At 45.0% G+C, this 19,444-nt stretch overlaps 1 protein-coding gene across 5 annotated transcripts in view; it reads left to right on the top strand.

Moving 5' to 3' along the window:
• LOC120017611 (Golgi-specific brefeldin A-resistance guanine nucleotide exchange factor 1-like) overlaps positions 1-19,444 on the top strand; it is an 80,342-nt gene that overhangs the window by 46,606 nt on the left and 14,292 nt on the right. For 3 of the 5 annotated variants that reach the window (XM_038960489.1, XM_038960491.1, XM_038960488.1), the window contains 25 exons: positions 160-278; positions 588-696; positions 1,118-1,178; positions 4,383-4,437; positions 6,460-6,607; positions 7,188-7,396; positions 7,512-7,692; positions 9,781-9,992; positions 10,082-10,180; positions 10,296-10,490; positions 10,712-10,907; positions 11,050-11,190; positions 11,309-11,397; positions 11,555-11,757; positions 14,135-14,258; positions 15,404-15,529; positions 16,895-16,977; positions 17,228-17,464; positions 17,594-17,687; positions 17,775-17,951; positions 18,212-18,276; positions 18,476-18,599; positions 18,819-18,890; positions 19,017-19,111; positions 19,276-19,429. In XM_038960489.1, coding sequence (XP_038816417.1) covers positions 160-278; positions 588-696; positions 1,118-1,178; positions 4,383-4,437; positions 6,460-6,607; positions 7,188-7,396; positions 7,512-7,692; positions 9,781-9,992; positions 10,082-10,180; positions 10,296-10,490; positions 10,712-10,907; positions 11,050-11,190; positions 11,309-11,397; positions 11,555-11,757; positions 14,135-14,258; positions 15,404-15,529; positions 16,895-16,977; positions 17,228-17,464; positions 17,594-17,687; positions 17,775-17,951; positions 18,212-18,276; positions 18,476-18,599; positions 18,819-18,890; positions 19,017-19,111; positions 19,276-19,429 — 3,368 coding nt within the window. The remainder of the gene's footprint in view (positions 1-159; positions 279-587; positions 697-1,117; positions 1,179-4,382; positions 4,438-6,459; positions 6,608-7,187; positions 7,397-7,511; positions 7,693-9,780; positions 9,993-10,081; positions 10,181-10,295; positions 10,491-10,711; positions 10,908-11,049; positions 11,191-11,308; positions 11,398-11,554; positions 11,758-14,134; positions 14,259-15,403; positions 15,530-16,894; positions 16,978-17,227; positions 17,465-17,593; positions 17,688-17,774; positions 17,952-18,211; positions 18,277-18,475; positions 18,600-18,818; positions 18,891-19,016; positions 19,112-19,275; positions 19,430-19,444) is intronic. The other 2 variants (XM_038960493.1, XM_038960490.1) reach the window with 1 other exon arrangement.

The following is a 19,444-nucleotide window of genomic DNA, read 5'->3' as shown; positions in this document are numbered from 1 at the left end:
GATTGGATTCAGATGAATTTGTCACTTTAATTCAGCTAAAGTGTTGACGGGAACTTGGCAGCTTTAATGAGCAGTGTATGAAAGAAGCTGTTTTATAAAATGTCTGCGGAAAAAGACGATGACGACGACAGCGGACTTCTTGTTGTCTGTCCTATGCAGATGCTAACCATGAGGCGGCAGCGGAGGCCATTGAGAACATGGCAGATGCCGTCACACACGCCAGATTCGTAGGGACGGACCCCGCCAGCGATGAAGTGGTGCTCATGAAAATCCTACAGGTAATCTTCTAGTTAAAATCTTTCAGCTAACGGTGTACCAGAAAATGATTAATCAAACGTGTTTATTTCAAACAAGCCTAAGGGCTGCATATCAAATGTCACCCTGTTTACAGTAGTACTCTGTCATAGTACTACTGTCATGTTGTCATTTTGAAATTTTATACAAGTCGCTAACGTGCATGAATACCCTGGCTGGATTCCCTTTGAGGTGGAACATTTACTTTATGATACCTTGTAAAATAACTGAGATGACCACTCAATGTTACGCACACACTCACACGCACACACACACTGCGTCTGCCGTGACAGGTCCTGAGGACCTTGCTGCTCACGCCCGTCGGAGCCCACCTGACCAACGAGTCTGTGTGCGAGATCATGCAGTCGTGTTTCCGCATCTGCTTCGAGGTGCGCCTCAGCGGTGAGTTCTCTGTCTCTGTAATTCTCCCAGGGATTGATACACACTTCTAGTCCACATGCTGTGTTAAAATACAGCTTAGCGTTCCTTTCTATGACGCTTTTCCAGGGGAAAAATATCAGGAACTCGTAGATATGAACCTGATTCGCACGTTTAGCTTCCATGGCCTCCGGGGTCCTCCATCACACCAGCCTAACAATATGAGTTCTACCGCTCAACTCCAACTCTCACCCCCTCCAGGCCTTCTGCCCCTAGTTCACTAACACCCCTTACCCCTCCTCCCCAGTCCCTGAGATGTGCATTAACAGAACACCCTCCTAATCCTGGCCAAACACATACAGACAGGAGGTCCCAGCCTGCCCTCTCTCCTCTTTTCCTCTGGGCTCTAATGGCACCTGCCCTGTTTGTTTTGCCCTCTCCACAGAGCTCCTGAGGAAATCAGCCGAACACACACTGGTAGACATGGTGCAGCTGCTGTTCTCCAGGTAAACGGGGTGGGGTTGGGTGTGTGTGTGACAAGCTCAATCCCCCCCCACTGTACACTGTGACTGGAAACCTTCAGGAAATTAACTTCCAGTTTGTCTATAGAGACCCATTTCTATTAGGTTATTGGATTAGAGCACCTACCCAGAAACCACTGGGAGGGAAAGGTGTAGGGTTAGGGCTTACTTCACTGTGCTCTGCTTAAATTGCAAATCTGTTTAATTATACAAGTATGGGACACTTTAATTTGAAGATAATTTAGTAAACTTAAACTCCATATGAAAGTCCCTGCCCTCATAAGACCTGCGAACCAATGTTTTTGTAAACAACATTGGTAAACTGTGGTGTAGTGGTACCTAGAGTAGTCGGTATACTCAAATTTAGCCACAATTCAAAAAGGAAGGGTATTAAAAAAAATCCTATAGATTTATCAGGTTTTCACTCTCAATCTAACTTTTTTAAATTATTATTTTTTTAAAATAAGGTTCTACCACAATTCTTAAACCACATCAGGATACACTTTTTTAGGTGTTGTACAATATCCAATTGCAGAGTTTGCAAAACAAATGCCTTCCCGATTGATACAAATCATCACTAGCATCTTGACAGGGTAGGCTTACTTCAGTCAACATTTAATTGGGAAGGTTTTTTGGGAAATCCTTTAGACGTGTTTATTCAAACAGCCCATGATGACTGACGTGCACATCGCAAAGATTCAACCAAGACTTCACACCAAACTTTTTCAGTACCTTGTTTGCATACCCATTGTTGCCTTAGTTACCATTTGCTAGTAGATATAAGTTGAAACGTCTTTCCTACCTACCGGCTACCAATGTCGTTCTTGTGTGAGCTGCTCAATGCAACAACCAGTTGAGAGCTGCGTGCTGTCTTGCTGCCCACAGATGATATTCCGCTGAAACTCGGCTACCGTTATGTGTGCAGCACATTCATATATTTCAAGTGCTTTGTGTTAGCTACTTTGTGCATGATTTCTCTATTGTACTAAATAATTGATAGGCGTATACCTCCACTTTGATACGCATCAGTGGGGATTAAGAAGTGAGTATACGCAATGCCCACCGGAAGAAAGTGGGTATACGACATATACCTGTGTATACCCTCCACTACACCACTGACGTTAAAGCAACAATGGTCATCATTCAAGATTTTTTTTATACTAAAGTTGGTTTACCATCAACTGGTGATGGTGTATAATGCCTTGGAAGCCTCAATAGGTATTATCGTTAAATACGTTAACGTCCTCAGCAACACTTTGCATCTTAATTGCCTCTGCATTCAGAGGTCACTGGTTCACTAATGCAATAACATGCTTTTTATACCGGCATTTAGCATAGGGTGGCTCCACATCGCTTCCCCACCTCCTCTCCCAGAGGCCCGTACATTAGACTTCCAGTCACATCGTCTCACAGACGAGGGGATGAGCCTCCAGAGCGCCAGACTGTATGATCTGCATATAGATGAAGAGGAGCGGCTCCCCCATAAACACACACATGCAGAATTAGCATGGCCATTAATCCTGCCAGAAATTATCTGAAAATAATCCGGAATAGAGTCGTCTCATTCTCTAAATGTATTAGGCGCCATCGCGAGAACAAACCGAGCTCAAAATATAGTCACGGTGTAATTCTGTCTTGGAGGCACGTGGATGTCAGACGAGGCTATTTGATGCAGGATTTGTTAAAAAACATGGTGTTGTCTTTCACAATAGAGCCAGTTGATATCACCAAGTCACCGTCAGCACGTTCTTAGTCCATTTGTGTCAGTGCTGGGAGTTGTTATGCACTGTAGCAGCTTGTTATCATATTTCTTACAGCACTGTGTATTGGTTGTTGGATATTCAAATAGAAAATAATGACAGCCGTTGCAGTCAAAGGAGGCATCTGTGTCCATGGTAAAAAAAAAGTAGGCCTATTACTGCCCTTTTCCCAACATGCAAGTACCTTGAGGATGCCTATAACACCACGCCCTCATTTGTTGGTGTCTTTATTGGCTGGCCAGGCCCCCCCCCTCTTGTCCACAGCTCGTCCATAATAAAGATGTGAGCGCCTTGGGCAGCCCCCCCAGGCTGGGCGTAATGAGCAGCGGATCTCATCGAGTGCTCACAAGGAGGCTTAGATCGCCTGCTGAAAGTATTAGGGATGTTAATCTGTTGGACCCACAGATCATCCAATAATCGAGCTTGCAAGACAAGACTATTAACGCGGGAGTTAACGTCAGGGGCCCGTCTCTCTCTCTGTGTGTGTGTGTGTGAGACAGCCAGTGACATCTCATTCGCCGCAAAGCCCAAGAGTCCACAGAGCACAAGGCTCTCAGACAATGTGTGATGCATTAGAGAACATTACGCTGCACAGCTCATCTCACCAAGCCACTGAGAAGCTCATCATCTGGGTCCGGGAATGAATGCCCTCCGAGACAGATTGCTTCTGTCAGCCTAGTGCCTCATAAGCATTTCTCTCTCTCTCTCTCTCTCTCTGTCTCTGTCTCTGTCTCTGTCTCTGTCTCTGTCTGTCTGTCTGTCTGTCTGTCTGTCTGTCTCTGTCTGTCTGTCTGTCTGTCTGTCTGTCTGTCTGTCTGTCTGTCTGTCTGTCTGTCTGTCTGTCTGTTTATGATTATTTTCATGGAAGTTTGGTTAGTTAAAAAAATAACTTTGTTAAGCAATTGTAAACTTGTACACCAGCTGTTTCTCTTCTTCTGTCTGCAAGCCTTTGAGAGATTACATATTATTTCAGCTAAGATTACCAACAAATGTACAGGTTCTTTGTCCCTGCATGGATATTGAGGTTACACAATAGATTTCTTTCAGAGTGGTATTTAAGAACATTCAGAGTAGTCTCCATGTTAGTCCTAAACGGTGTTATGCAAGTAGCTACTTCCCTTGGCGTCACAAAGTTTGCTAGGGCTTAAAACCATCTGTGCTCTCACCCTGCATATTCAGTGTGCAGGTTGAAATGAAAGTGACTTATCTTTAAATATTGTCTGCAAATGGACAAACTGCTTTGTTGGTGTGGATATCAGGTTTCCTGTCGCCTCACGGTGGCTGATGAATGAATTACCTTGAATTGACAGAAGTTGAGAAGGCACAGGGGCTCAACACAGAGGGAGGAAATAATCAATTGATCACATAGCTACATTAATGTAGCTGTATTTGTCAGACAATTGACATCTATTTCCCATTTTTCTTCCAGACTACCCCAATTTAAAGAAGAGGCCAAAAGTTTTGTGGGTGCTAACATGAAGAAGGTAAACTCAAATTAGGCCTAGATGTTGAATGTGCCACTACTCTCTGGCTATGACTAATTTGCCTGCAATACCCCCTCCCTTTGTCTCCCCCTTGTTCCTGTCATCCCCATGGTGCTGTGAATAATCATTGTACTCTGCAGGGATGGCCACCGCAACAAACCCTCTATTGGTTCTGAAACTAAAGTGCATGTATCCAACAGGGAAGAAATTAAACCTTTTTTACTGGGTCTCTACTCCCTCAGCTAAAAAGAAAAGTGTCTTTACACAATAATAATATCTTGTCTTGTGGTACAGGATTGAAACTGGATACCCTAAATGCCCTTCCCTCCCTCTGCTTCCACCCATCAAGATGGCATTTCTTTCCCAATATCACCTCTATCTCATCGGATGCTGCCTTAAAACATTTTTTTTTTTTTTAAAGTGTCCTTTGTTGATTTTCTTTGCGTTCCTCCTTTCAAACTGCTCATTTGCCTGTGTTCCCTCCCACAGATCCCATCCTGTATCCTGGACACACAGGATCTTATTTGTGCAGAACAGCCTATAAACACCAATCAGAGGGGCTTAGAGAGGGTACTTGATAAAGACACAACTTTCAATTGGCTCTCGCTAGTGCATTGAAATGGGCCAGGATAGCATGGCTTTCTGGAGTGAATGCATGAAGGTGCATTTGTGGGATATTTCAGCATTTTCTTGGAACTTCTTAGAACTGGTTTCAAGGAATTTCATATTTCCATAACACATATTTTACATCCATTATTCAAATAGTTTTTCCCACTTAACAACTTAATTCAACTTAATTTAATGGAAAAGAAATGTTGGCTAATAGTTTCAGGCTGTACGACAAAATAAGTTACTTCATTTTTTAAAGTTTTTGTGGTCATACCCATTTTTGTATATTTGCATCGTGTAGCTTAGATTGGACATTTCGCTGACATTTCTGGTTTTAGCCTCACACCACAAAAAAACTCCACAAGTGACTTTTGTTTGACTATCCTACCTCATCAAAACTAGACTCCAAATGTACAAATCGTAAAATAAAAATAGCAATGGGCTTGAAGCAGTTTCAATATGAAGCCTGCCATTCTGTCTGATTGCCTGCCCTTCACTGTTTTGTCTGCTCATTCTTGAACGTCTTCGTATGGAGCCTTCTAACCCACCACCCCTTCCCCAAACAAACCCATCCCTGGGGAGTTTGCATGGTGCTCTGTTCGGACCCCCCCCCCCCCCCCCCCCCCTGCCATGCATCACTGACTGAGTCTCTTGTCTGTGTGCTGCTGCTAAAATGTCGTCCATCACTAATCACGGGCACCTGCCCCCTTCTCTCCTGAGGCTTACAATATCTTGTGGAAAAACAAACGAGTGCAGGTAAGGAGACTCTGGTGCCTCAGTTGGAGAATGACCATCCCTCCTTCCTATCCACCCTGCCCCTCCTCCCTTCTTATTCAGAACCCATTTGCCACCCCCTTTGGAAGATTCATACACAATGCGATGGGGGTCAAAATTGTAAAAATATTTGTCTACCATATTGTAGATGCATCTAATGATAGATGTATTGATTTTGTTAGATGTGTAGAGTACACAAACAAAGCCATGCCATGGGGTTAGTTTGTAGAAAGAAACCGATCTTACTGCGTGCATTTCTTTGATGGTTGCTTGAATTTGTTTCTTGTGATTGTCACTTTTTGTTGTATAGTCTTATAATTCACCCTCATAGGTATATTGTGTCTTGTCATTGGGGATACTTATATGCAGTCTCAGCATTTGCTAAACAGAATGAAGCATGTGGCTGCGTTTTTGTGTACGGTCACTGTCTTGTGTTTTCAGATGTCTGTCTGTTACTTTCCGTTTTAAGACGGTCACTGTCCAAGTGTGTAAATGATCCAGAAGGATCCTATTGCTTTTAAAAGTCCAACCTGATGCAATACCCTCATCTGTACAATGTGATATTACAACACACCCTAGCCAAGCGCATAGCCAGCGGTTGTGTGTGAATGTATACTGAGTGTGTTCTACTGGTTCCAGCTGAAGATGCGTGCTGGTGGGATGAGTGAGTCATCAAAGTGGAAGAAGCAGAAGCGCTCGCCCCGGCCCCCCCATCACATGGTACGAAGCGCCTCGGGCGGATTGGAGCAGGCCCCTCCCGCCACCCTTAGCAACAACAACCTCACTGGTGAGACCCCATCTTCTTAAGAGCTTTAAAAAATATATATATATTTTTATCGGAGTTCAGAACATCTTTCACATTTTTATTGGTTTTTCAGACTGAGTTAGAAACCAGGTCGTGGGGATAGACATAGGAGGTGGTACATTAAGGAAGGATAGTCTGCCGAGCAGAAGCTTGAACCCCCGTTGCCGTGGGGACATAAGTGGTCAGAGGTCGGGACTGCTGCACCCCACTCCAGCACTTCTATGATCTTTTAAATGAACTTTTCATCTATTACTGCTACCACGTTGCAATAACCGGAAAACAGACCATTGACCGACGATATCAATGCATGCCACGCCACAACATCAATAACAAACGCTTCCTTAGTAATGAGCAAATGCCTCTTCTGTAAATCTAATCATATTTGGTCCAAGGTGGCTTCATTTTATGTCTATCAAATTTAAACATCATAGATATATCAACGTTTATACTGTCAGGCACTCTAAAGTGGAAAAAATGTAAATTGTGAATACGTCTATAGAGGCGGTCTCCAACCACAAAACATCTGATGTAGCTAACCATGGTCGCTGTGTGTGTCTACCAGGTGGTGTCCTTTTCATCGAGCAGGTTAGTTTGTCTGTCCCAGACAGCATGGCCTCTTCCATGTCTAGCCCCACAGACAGCGGCCTTGACACTTGCTCCAAGGCCACCTCCAGAGAAGACCTGACAGACCTGGACCAGAGCAGCTCTGTCGCCACCACCCCAGGCACAGCAACTAGCCCTTCCACAGAGCCTGGATGCCTGGATGCTCAGGTGGGGTGGGGGGGGGCACTGGAAGCAGCAATGTTGTCTGTCATTTTGTGCATATTTTAATTAAGTCTGTTGGAGCTCATCAATGTTCATACTCTGTTTCTGTTTCCCCTGCCAGTCTGAGGGGAGGCAGGTGCATCGTGCCCAGTCAGCTTCGGTGGAGTCCATCCCTGAGGTCCTGGAGGACAGAGACTCTGTGACGGAGCAGTCAGACTCAGCCTCAATACACGACATGGATTACGTCAACCCCCGAGGTGTCCGCTTCACACCACAGCAAACACAGAGAGACGGTGAGGATGGTGAGCCCTCTTATCACCACCACCACTACCAACCAGCATTCAGTTTGAGTTTCACCGTGCCTCAACCTGTTCCATTTTACATCTCGCCCTCTGTCTCACTTTGTCTCATGTCTGTTCAAATGTCTCAACACGTCTCACCCCATGTCTCAACCTACAGTGCATTCGGAAAGTATTCAGACCCCTTGACTTTTTCCACATTTTGTTACGTTACAGCCTTATTCTAAAATGGATGAAATAGTTTCCCCCCCCCCCCTAATCAATCTCACATAGTACACCATAATGACAAAGCAAAAACAGATTTTAATAAATTTTTGCAAATTTGATGGAAAAATATATCCCATCTACACAAGTATTCAAACCCTTTACTCTGTACTTTGTTGAAGGACTTTTGGCAGCGATTAAATCCTCGAGTCTCCTTGAGTACGACGCTACAAGCTTGTCACACCTGTATTTGGGGAGTTTCTCCCATTCTTCTCTGCAGATCCTCTCAAGCTCTGTCAGGTTGGATGGGGCGCGTTGTTGCACAGCTATTTTCAGGTCTCTCCAGAGATGTTCGATTGGGTTCAAGTCCGAGCTCGAGCTGGGCCACTCAAGGACCCAAAGCCACTCCTGTGTTGTCTTGGCTGTGTGCTTTGGGTCGTTGTCCTGTTGGAAGGTGAACATTCACCCCAGTCTGAAGTCCTGAGTGCTCTGGAGCAGGTTTTCATCAAGGATCTCTCTGTACTTGGATCCGTTCATCTTTCCCTCGATCCTGACTAGTCTCCCAGTCCCTGCCGCTGAAAAACATCCCCACAGCATGTTGATGCCACCACCATGCTTCACCGTAGGGATGGTGCCAGGTTTCTTCCAGACGTGACGCTTGGCATTCAGGCCAAAGAGTTCAATCTTGGTTTCATCAGACCAGAGAATCTTGTTTCTCATGGTCTGATAGTCCTTTCGGTGCATTTTTTACAAACTCCAAGGACTGTCATGTGCCTTTTACTGAGGAGTGGCTTCCGTCTGGCCACTCTTCCATAAAGGCCTGATTGGTAGAATGCTGCAGAGATGATTGTCCTTCTGGAAGGTTCTCCCATCTCCACAGAGGAACTCTGGAGCTCTGTCAGAGTGACCATCGGGTTCTTGGTCACCTCCCTGACCAAGATTGCTCAGTTTAGCTGGGTGGCAAGCGCTAAGACGAGTCTTGGTGATTCCAAACTTATTTAATTTAAGAATGATGGAGGCCACTGTGTTCTTGGACATTCAATGCTGCAGAAATGTTTTGGTACCCTTCCCCAGATCAGTGCCTCAACACAATCCTGTCTCTGAGCTCTACGGACAATTCCTTCAACCTCATGGCTTGGTTTTTGCTCTGACATGCTTTGTCAACTGTGGGGCCTTTCCAAATCATGTCCAATCAATTTAATTTACTACAGGTGGACTCCAAGTTGTAGAAACATCTCATGGATGATCAATTGAAACAGGATGCACCTGAGTTCAATTTCGAGTCTCATAGCAAAGGGTCTATAATTTGTCATTTGCAAAAATGTCTAAAAACCTGTTTTCGCTTTGTCATTATGGGGTATTGTGTGTAGATATTTATTTATTTAATCCGTTTTAGAATACGACTGTAACGTAACAAAATGTGGAAAAAGTCAAGGGGTCTGAATATTTCCCGAATGCACTGTATGTCCCACAACTTGTCTCTGCTTGAGTGTCCTTCAGTTTTACCCATGTCTTATTTTATATCTCATGTCTAGGGTTGCAAAAATCGGGTACCTGTACCAATATTCCCCGGTTTTCCAGAAATCCTGGTTGGAAGATTCCTCAAATTACGAGGGAATAAGCTGGAAATCTAGGATTCTGGAAAACCATGGAATTTTGGGAAAATTACCAACATTTTGCAACTCTACTCGTGTTTCACGCCACCAGAGGGTTATACCACAAAGCAGGATCAAGGCGTTGCCTAAATATTGTGAAATATACATATTGTGAAAACAAATCTTATTTACTCAACAACCTAAAACATAAGTTTATCGAAGTTAGCTGGCTAACTCATTGATCCTGCTTTGTCAATAATTTCCTGTTTTGTGTTTCTTCCTAACCTCCCAGGTGCGGCTCTCATCCCCTACGGTCTGCCCTGTCTGCGGGAGCTCTTCCGCTTCCTCATCTCGCTGACCAACCCCCATGACCGCCACAACACGGATGCCATGATGCACATGGGCCTGCAGCTGCTGACCGTGGCTCTGGAAGCAGCCCACATTGCCCCCTACCAGTCACTGCTGGGTCTGGTCAAAGACGAGCTCTGCAGACACCTCTTCCAGGTACTGTACACCACAGGCTTATTCAGGAGGGGGAACTTGACCCTTCTATTGTGTCTCCACAATATGACATAACATGTTTCCTTTTTCAGTTGCTAAATGTGGACCGTATGAACCTGTGTACCGCCTCCATACGAGCCTGCTTCTTGCTCTTTGAGAGCATGCGAGGACATTTGAAGTTTCAGCTTGAGGTATTTGGAGTGTTTCTTTTCTTTTGTTTGCGATATTGTCACACAATTGTTTCACACAACCGCACGAGTCGTTGTAAAATAACCAACTAAACCGAATGACCTGGGTTGTGTGCAGATGTATCTGAAGAAGCTGATGGACATCATCACGTCAGAGAACATGAAGATGCCTTATGAGATGAAGGAGATGGCCCTGGAGGCCCTGGTGCAGCTCTGGAGGATCCCCAGCTTCGTCACCGAGCTCTACATCAACCACGACTGTGACTTCTACTGCTCAAACCTGTTTGAAGACCTCACCAAGCTGCTCTCCAAGGTGGGAACTGGGGCGCCAGCTCTTTGGCCACTCTCACTCCAGAGAGTTTAGGGTTTTATTGACTTTCTGAAATCTGCATTAGAGTGTCTACTGTCCCGTTCAGTCAGGGCTTAATACTTTTATTTATTTCAATTTGATGCACGCTCCACAATTTACATTTTATGGGGAACATTGTTCTCTTTTGTTGACCTATGGTGTGTTTGTATCATTTTGTCTTGCAGAATGCCTTCCCTGTGTCCGGACAGCTCTACACAACTCACCTCCTCTCACTAGAGGCCCTACTGACTGTTATTGACAGCACTGAGGCCCACTGCCAGGCTAAGGTGCTCAACAGCACAGCTCAGCAGGACCAATCAGCAGAAACTGTGTTGGCGGGAGGAGAGGGCTCAACCAATGACCGTGTAGACACAACCACAGGTATGCGGATTTCTATCAAACATTTGATGTACTTTCTGCTATGATAGTCTCATACTTTAATGGGCTTTGTTCAACATTGACTACAGTTGTATCAGATGTGTATAGAGGGGTAGTTATGAATATATTTGTCATGTGGTTGTAGAAGCAGGCAGGCAGGTGAACCGTGCCAACGGTCAGAATGTTCCAGAGGCTGACAGCGTGCCCCTTCCACCTACCAGCGGGCACCTAATGGCAGAGAAGATGATACTGGGCAGACAAGACCAGGAAGAGACAGAGCCATCTGGTAGGTTTGGTTTTACTAACCAGTGGTCAGGTCTCGAGAACTGGGTTTGAATTCCGGTCTATAGCCATGAATGAAATTGAATTAAAAGTGAAAATTGTCTTTATTTTATTTTTGTTAGCTGAGAAGAAAGAATCGACAAAGCCTCAACGCTTCTCGTCTTGTTTACCTGATTCTCAAGAGCTGTTGGACATCAGAAATAAAAAGAAGGTAGGTTTTTATCATTTTGTTGTATATCTGTTTTAAATAACTTTCATGGCAGTCGAACACATACTGTAAACGCTGACTTTTACATGAATCATGCATTGATGCCAATGGGGTTTGTCTCTCTAAAGTGAAGTGATAGTATTTATTTGTATGATTACAGCTGCTGAACAGCGGCACAGAGCAGTTCAACCAGAAGCCTAAGAAAGGCATCCAGTTCCTGCAGGAAAAGGGTCTCCTCAGCAGCCCCATGGACAACAACGAGGTGGCCCAGTGGCTCCGGGAGAACCCCCGCCTCGACAAGAAGCAGATCGGAGAGTTCATCAGTGACCGCAAGCACATGGAGCTACTGGACAGCTTCGTCAAGTACGAGTCTTTATCATTTCCTGGCAGCGTGCTGTACAACCAGTTGGTTTTAAAAGAAGACCTTTTCTGGATCTTCTCCTTCATTTAATTGTACTGAAGCTTGGTTTTGTCAGTTACTAGTGAAGCAATGAATAGTGAAGCAGTGAAGTTTATTTACTTGAACCCTAGGAGTTGATTTGTCTTCAATCCCTAACAATGATCAAATACAGTACACAACTGTATACAAAACATTAAGAACGCCATGACATAGACTGACCAGGTGAAAGCTATGGTCCCTTATTGATGTCACTTGTTAAATCCACTTCAATCAGTGTAGATGAAGTGGAGGAGAGGGGTTAAAGAAGGATTTTTAAGTCTTGAGACAATTGAGACATGGATTGTGTATGTGTGCCATTCAGAGGGTGAATGGGCAAGAAAAAATATTTAAGTGCCTTTGAGTGGGGTATGGTAGTAGGTGCCAGGCACACCGGTTTGAGTGTGTTAAAAACTGCAACGATGCTGGGATTTTCACACTCAACAGTTTCCCGTGTGTATCAAGAATGGTCCACCACCCAAAGGACATCCAGCCAACTTGACACAACTGTGGGAAGCATTGGCGTCAACTTGGGTCAGCATCCTTGTGGAACGCTTTCAACACCTTGTAGAGTCCATGCCACAACGAATTGAAGCTGTTCTGAGGACAAAATGGGAAGGTGCAAGTCAATATTAGGAAGGTGTTCCTAATGTTTGGTATACTCAGTGTATGTATAGTTGTGTAAAAAAAAGACCTGACAGGAAATTTAAGAATATACTTCAAAATATACAGTACCAGTCAGAAGTTTGGACACACCTACTCATTTAAGGGTTTTTCTATATTTTTACTATTTTCTGCATTTCAAAACAATGAAATAACACACATGGAATCATGTAGTAACCAAAAAAAGTGTTAAACAAATCTAAATATATTTTAGATTCTTCAAAGTAGCCACCCTTTGCCTTGATGACAGCTTCGCACACTCTTGGCATTCTCTTAACCAGCTTCATGAGGAATGCTTTTCCAACAGTCTTGAAGGAGTTCCCACATATGCTCAGCACTTGTTGGCTGCTTTTCCTTCACTCTGCGGTCCAACTCATCCCAAACCATCTCAATTGGGTTGAGGTTGGGTGATTGTGGAGGTCAGGTCACCTGATGCAGCACTCCATCACTCTCCTTCTTGGTCAAATAGCCCTTACACAGCCTGGAGGTGTGTTGGGTCATTGTCCTGTTGAAAAACAAATGATAGTCCCACTAAGCGCAAACCAGATGGGATGGCGTATCACTGCAGAATGCTGTAGTAGCTATGCTGGTTAAGTGTGCCTTGAATTCTAAATAAATCAGACGGTGTCACCATCACACCACCATCACACCACCACCTCCATGCTTCCCGTTGGGAACCACACATACGGAGATCATTCGTTCACCTACTCGGCGTCTCACAAAGACACGTCTGTTGGAACCAAAAATCTCAAATTTGGAGTCATCAGACCAAAGGACAGATTTCCACCAGTCTAATGTCCATTGCTCCTGTTTCTTGGCCCAAGCAAAATCTCTTCTTCTTATTGGTGTCCTTTTACTAGTGTTTTTTTGCAGCAATTTGACCATGAAGGGCTGATTTCACGCAGTCTCCTCTGAACAGTTGATGTTGAGATGTGTCTGTTACTTGAACTATGTGAAGCATTTATTTGGGCTGCAATCTGATGTGCAGTTAACTCTGATGAACTGATCCTCTGCAGCAGAGGTAACTCTGGGTCTTCCTTTCCTGGGGCGGTCCTCATGAAAGCCAGTTTCATCATATCGCTTGATGGTTTTTGTGACTGCACTTGAAGAAACTTTCAAAGTTCTTGACATTTTCAGAATTGACTGACCTTAATATCTTAAAGTAATGAAGGACTGTCATTTCTCTTTGCTTATTTTAGCTGTTCTTGCCATAATATGGACTTGGTCTTTTACCAAATAGGGCTAACTTCTGTATACCCACCCCTACCTTGTCACAACACAACTGATTGGCTCAAACTCATTAAGAAGGAAATACATTCCACAAAGGAACTTTTAACAAGGCACACCTGTTAATTGAAATGCATTCCAGGTGACTACAGTACCTCATGAAGCTGGTTGAGAGAATGCCAAGAGTGTGCAAAGATGTCATCAAGGCAAAGGGTGGCTACTTTGAAGAATCTAAAATCTAAAATATATTTTGATATAACACTTTTTTTGGTAACTACATGATTCCATATGTGTTATTTCATAGTTTTGATGTCTTCACTATTAAAAAAAATCTTGAGTGAGTAGGTGTCCAGACTTTTGACTGGTACGCTACATATTAGTGCTTTATACTCATTCTCCCCTTCCCACGTGCAGCACGTTCACTTTCCAAGGACTGCGTATTGACGAGGCGCTGCGTCTGTATCTGGAGGCCTTCAGACTGCCAGGAGAGGCTCCGGTCATCCATCGACTTTTGGAAACCTTCACAGACACCTGGCATGTAAGTCAGCTGCCTTACCCCCCTTGAAATGCGTTCTCGCTCTCTCTCTCTCTCTCTCTCTCTCACACACACGCACGGGGCACCCGGAGGGACTCACACACTTCTTCCATTACCGCATGGCAAGGCAATCCTTGCCACCAACTGTCCCTATCCTTGTCACCAACTGTCCCTATCATCAGGTAATTACTTCCTGTGGAACGCCGACCCAGATCTGAATCAAGGACAGGGACATTAATCACTCAAGTAATTAGGGGAATAGTAAAATGTAGCAGTGCCAACGGCAAGGTTGGCATAACAGAGCCGGCCTGTTGATCAAAGGCAGGGGGACAAACCAATGGTGCCACTGGCTGCTCCTTAAATAACCGGAGAGGGTCGTCCTCGTGACCTTGGAGTGTATTCCTAGTAATGTCTTTTCATAGTCTCTCTCCATACACAATCGCCTTGAATGACTTTACAGATATTCTTAATACACACTTGGCTTTTTCCACTATAGAGCAGTCATACGTCGTGACTGCACTTTCAGCAGCACAAATATATACTGAACAAAAATCGAAATGCAACAATTTCAACGATTTTACTGAGTTTATATAAGGTAATCGGTCAATTATAATAATTTCATTAGGCCCTAATCTATGGATTTCACTTGACTGGGCAGCGGCGCAGCCATGGGTGGGCCTGGGAGGGCATAGGCCCACCCACTGGGGAGTCAGGCCCAGCCAATCAGAATAAGTTTTTCCCCACAAGGGTTTTATTACAGACAAATACTACTCAGTTTCATCAGCTGTCCAGGTGACTGGACTCAGACGATCCCTCAGGTGAAGAAGCCGGATGTGGAGGTCCTGAGCTGGCGTGGTTACACGTGGTCTGCGGTTGTGAGGGCTGTTGGGATCTTTTATTTCAGCTCATGGAACATGGGACCAACACTTTACATGTTGCGTTTTATATTTTTGTTCAGTATAGATATTTGAACGTTATGCCGAAGGTAGTTATATTATAATATGTATCTGGAACTATACCTGAAATAGTGCCTGCAACTCAGCTGTTGATGTATATATGGATGGACAGAGGGTTATTTTAGTCTGTGTTCCTCTGCGTGTGTGTGTGTGTGTGTGTGTGTGTGTGTGTGTGTGTGTGTGTGTGTGTAGAAAGTGAACGGCTCTCCCTTCATGACCAACGACGCGGGCTTCGCCCTGGCCTACGCTGTCATCATGCTCAACACGGACCAGCACAACAACAACGTGCGCAAGCAGAACATCCCCATGACTGTTGAGGTAAACGCGCACTATTTATTTCCCATGAAGATGCATCACAATGTTTTATATTTCAAAGAAAGTAACTTCAATTCGTAAGTATAGTAAGTTTTCTACTACTTCTACAAATTGTCTTAGAAATGCACTCATCAACCACATATGTTAGATCTGATTTCAATCACTTCTTATGAACACTTGTGCCGGGCAGTGATGGGTTTTGCCAGAGACCCTGTTAAGACCCTTTTAGACACCCTACATTAGTATGTTATACTGGTTCTTTCAGACCCTCTGATGGTCTGACAGACCTCCTGTAACAGCTGTGCCCAGTGGTGGTCTGTGGGATGAGATCATCCTGGTTAGTCATGTGAACAGGCGGCAGGGGTGGAAGAAGTGAGCGAGGAGAGGACGGGGGGGGGGCGTCCTCTGCTGTCCTGGCTCCCTCTCTCTGTGTGAGTGACAGCGCCTGAAGACTAAACACAAGTCCCATGGGCAGGGCTCTGAAGAGAGCGCGGGTGGGCCACAAACACACACACACAATTTTGTTTGAAGTATTCCAAGTTGCCATTATGAAATTCTAAGCTGCAATGAGAGCAACTGATTTGTTTTACCTTATATTTTTCTAGAGGGCAATGAAATTCCTACTGTTCAATTTGCTGACTGTTTACGGCACAGTATATAATTACAGATTAAAGTCCTTACGATGGGACGTCTCCAAGTGTCATACAAATGCCATGATACGATATTATGTGGGATAAAATGGATTCGGGGCATCATGGCAAGATTCTATTGCTCTGAATTGTACTATCAGCTACCGCATAGCACATTGTAGCTCCCCAACAAATCCATAAGTGTGGAACAGCTCTGCTCTCTGGATGTCAGTCCTATGATGACTTGGCAGGCAACACGGCCAGCTGCTTTGTGTCTGTGGTGGCTATTATTACCGTCGTCTGCTCCGCTCGGGTGGAGGGGGACTGGTATGACAAACACAACCCTGAGCCTTCATTGTGTTCATTTCTCTGTCTGTCCATCCCACTGCAAAGCATCTCGTGTTTCCCCTCTGTTTTACCTGCTATTAGCCAAAGCACGCAGCCCACCAGGAGCCTTGACTCGATCCGTCAACACACGGCGGATCTGTTTATTTGCTGTGGCTCTTGGCCTCGATCCTGTTTGTCTAACATCACACCTAACCGTATTAAGTGACACATATGTTGGTAAAGCTCCTTGGCCCCCCCACCCCCTTAATTGTTGGATGCTCAATTAGCAAGCGCATTGCATGCCTAAGGGTTGGATGCCAGAGCCAGGCCAGCTGGCAGAGCTCCGCAATGATTGATGTGTTGATGGTGCCCTGATTCAGTATTAATGTCCGCCCCCTTCTCGTTCATGTAGCAATTCAAGAAGAATCTGAAGGGTGTGAATGGAAATACAGACTTCGATCAGGATATGCTGGAGGACATCTACAATGCAATCAAGTAAGCCGTAGTCTTATATAGAAATGTTTGTGACGTGTACACACACACACACACACACACACACACACACACACACACACACACACACACACACACACACACACAAAGATTAAGTAAATCTATCTAATTTCAAAAGGATATATTTGTATCAGCGTTTGAGCTTTGACGGTAAGTTATGTCAAACAATCCACCCCAGATGATCAAGGTTGTTTTAGCGTTCACACACTCCGTGGTATTCTCTGTCCTGTAGGAATGACGAGATAGTGATGCCAGACGAGCAGTCAGGCCTGGTGAAAGAGAATTACGTGTGGAGCGTGCTGCTCCACCGGGGGGCCACCTCCGAGGGGGTCTTCCTCCACGTGCCCGCCGGCAGCTATGACCACGACCTGTTCACCATGACCTGGGGGCCCACCATCGCTGCCCTCTCCTACGTCTTCGACAAGAGCCTAGATGACGCCATCGTCCAGAAGGCCATCGCTGGCTTCCGGTACACTAGGCATCCCCAGGGGTTTCTGGACCCAGCACTGTGGTTCTGAGGAGATGCTGACGAAGCATATATTGGGGAAAGCAATGAGAGCGAGTCGCGATGATAATCTGCTTGTCTCTCTCTTTTTAGGAAATGTGCCATGATATCAGCTCATTATGGATTCAGTGACGTGTTTGATAATTTGATCATCTCCCTCTGCAAGTTTACAACGCTCAGCAGCGAGGTAAGTGCTTAATTTCAAATGTGGGAACCTTTAGCATTACACCTACTGGAGTTTTCTAACATGTTCCACTGGGTGTGTTCAATACAGTCGGCGGAGAACCTGCCCACGGTGTTTGGGAGTAACGGGAAGGCCCAGGTAGCTGCTAAGACCGTGTTCCACCTGGCCCACCGGCACGGTGACATCCTGAGGGAGGGCTGGAAGAACATCATGGACTCCATGCTGCAGCTGTTCAGAGCCGAGCTGCTGCCCAAGGCCATGGTGGAGGTCAGAACTGTTTCTTTATAACTAGCAATGGTCAGGGACAGGCATAATCAGGAAAGACTGAGTTTTTATTTTTTTTAATTTATGGTCCGGGAAAAACAAATGGCCTCAATCATGTTTTGAGTATCTATGGAACACAGAAACCTTCCATTCATTTTGTTGGGTTAAATGGGTCTTTTTGAATTTGGGTGTTATACTGCCACCTGCTGGTATAAAACCAGAAATAACTTCCTTGTGGCGTTTGTTTGCTTATGTCCATACAGGTGGAGGATTTTGTGGAGCCAAATGGAAAGATTTCGCTTCAAAGAGAAGAGACGCCTTCAAATCGGTAAGTCACCTCACAATCCTGTCACACAATCTGTTACGCTCGAATAGCAGGCTGAGCTCTTTCACTTGTGAAACCTCTGAGTTTTTCAGACATTTTAAACCCAGTTCCAGTAATATTGTGAAATGGGTGGCTATCATTAAGCATGAAATGTGTTTTAAGAGTTTGACATCTCCTCTCCATCTTCCTCTCTCTCTCCCAGGGGCGAGTCTGCGGTGCTGAGCTTTGTGAACTGGCTGACTCTGAGTGGAGCGGAGCAGTCTGGTCTACGTGGGCCCTCTACTGAGAACCAGGAGGCCAAGCAGGCAGCAATGCTCTGTATCAAGGTACCAGAACTAAACCAATCATCCCTCATCCTACTGCTTTGTCTCTGTCACACTCATTCAAATTGCCTCTGGTGACCAGTATACTGTACGTTCTAGTTCAACTGTATGGTTCATATAGTGCCGTTTTTTATTTTTTTAAATTATTAATACATTTTTGTGGCTTTTTGTATACACGGTCAGTCTGGTATATTGATTTGTTACCTGTCACTCCCGCGCCAGCAATGTGACCCAGAGAAGCTGATCACAGAGAGTAAATTCCTGCAGCTGGAGTCTCTACAGGAGCTGATGAAGGTAATCATAAGAGTCCAGGCAAATATTGTCCATCTTAACATGTGATTGGCTGAATATGAATTTCTGATATGCAGGAAGTATAGAATGTTCTGGTGTTGTTTACTAAGAGCTGTTTCTTGTGGACAGGCTCTGATCTCAGTCACACCTGACGAGGAGACGTATGATGAGGAGGACGCGGCTTTCTGCCTGGAGATGCTGCTACGCATCGTCATGGAGAACAGGTACGGCAGGAAACGGTGCGGTGTTTGCTTTGAGTCAGGGACCGTGTGATCGCCCGTTTTATGTTTTGTCCCAAGTCCAGTAGGAATTACATCAGTCAAATCAGCTGTTTGAACATCAGGCTTTGTTATGCTATTGAGTCCTTATATTTTGTGTGTGTGTTTAGGGACCGCGTGTCGTGTGTATGGCAGACGGTGCGGGACCACCTGTGCCACTTGTGTGTCCAGGCTACAGAGAGCTGCTTCCTGGTGGAGAGGGCCGTGGTGGGCCTCATCAGACTGGCCATCCGCCTGCTGCGCAGAGAGGACATCAGCTCACAGGTACACACACACACG

This window comes from Salvelinus namaycush, chromosome 22 (assembly GCF_016432855.1).
Source record: "Salvelinus namaycush isolate Seneca chromosome 22, SaNama_1.0, whole genome shotgun sequence".
Lineage (NCBI taxonomy): Eukaryota > Metazoa > Chordata > Actinopteri > Salmoniformes > Salmonidae > Salvelinus > Salvelinus namaycush.
Note: the sequence above shows the minus strand (reverse complement) of the source record. Positions and strands in the feature narration are given on the sequence as shown.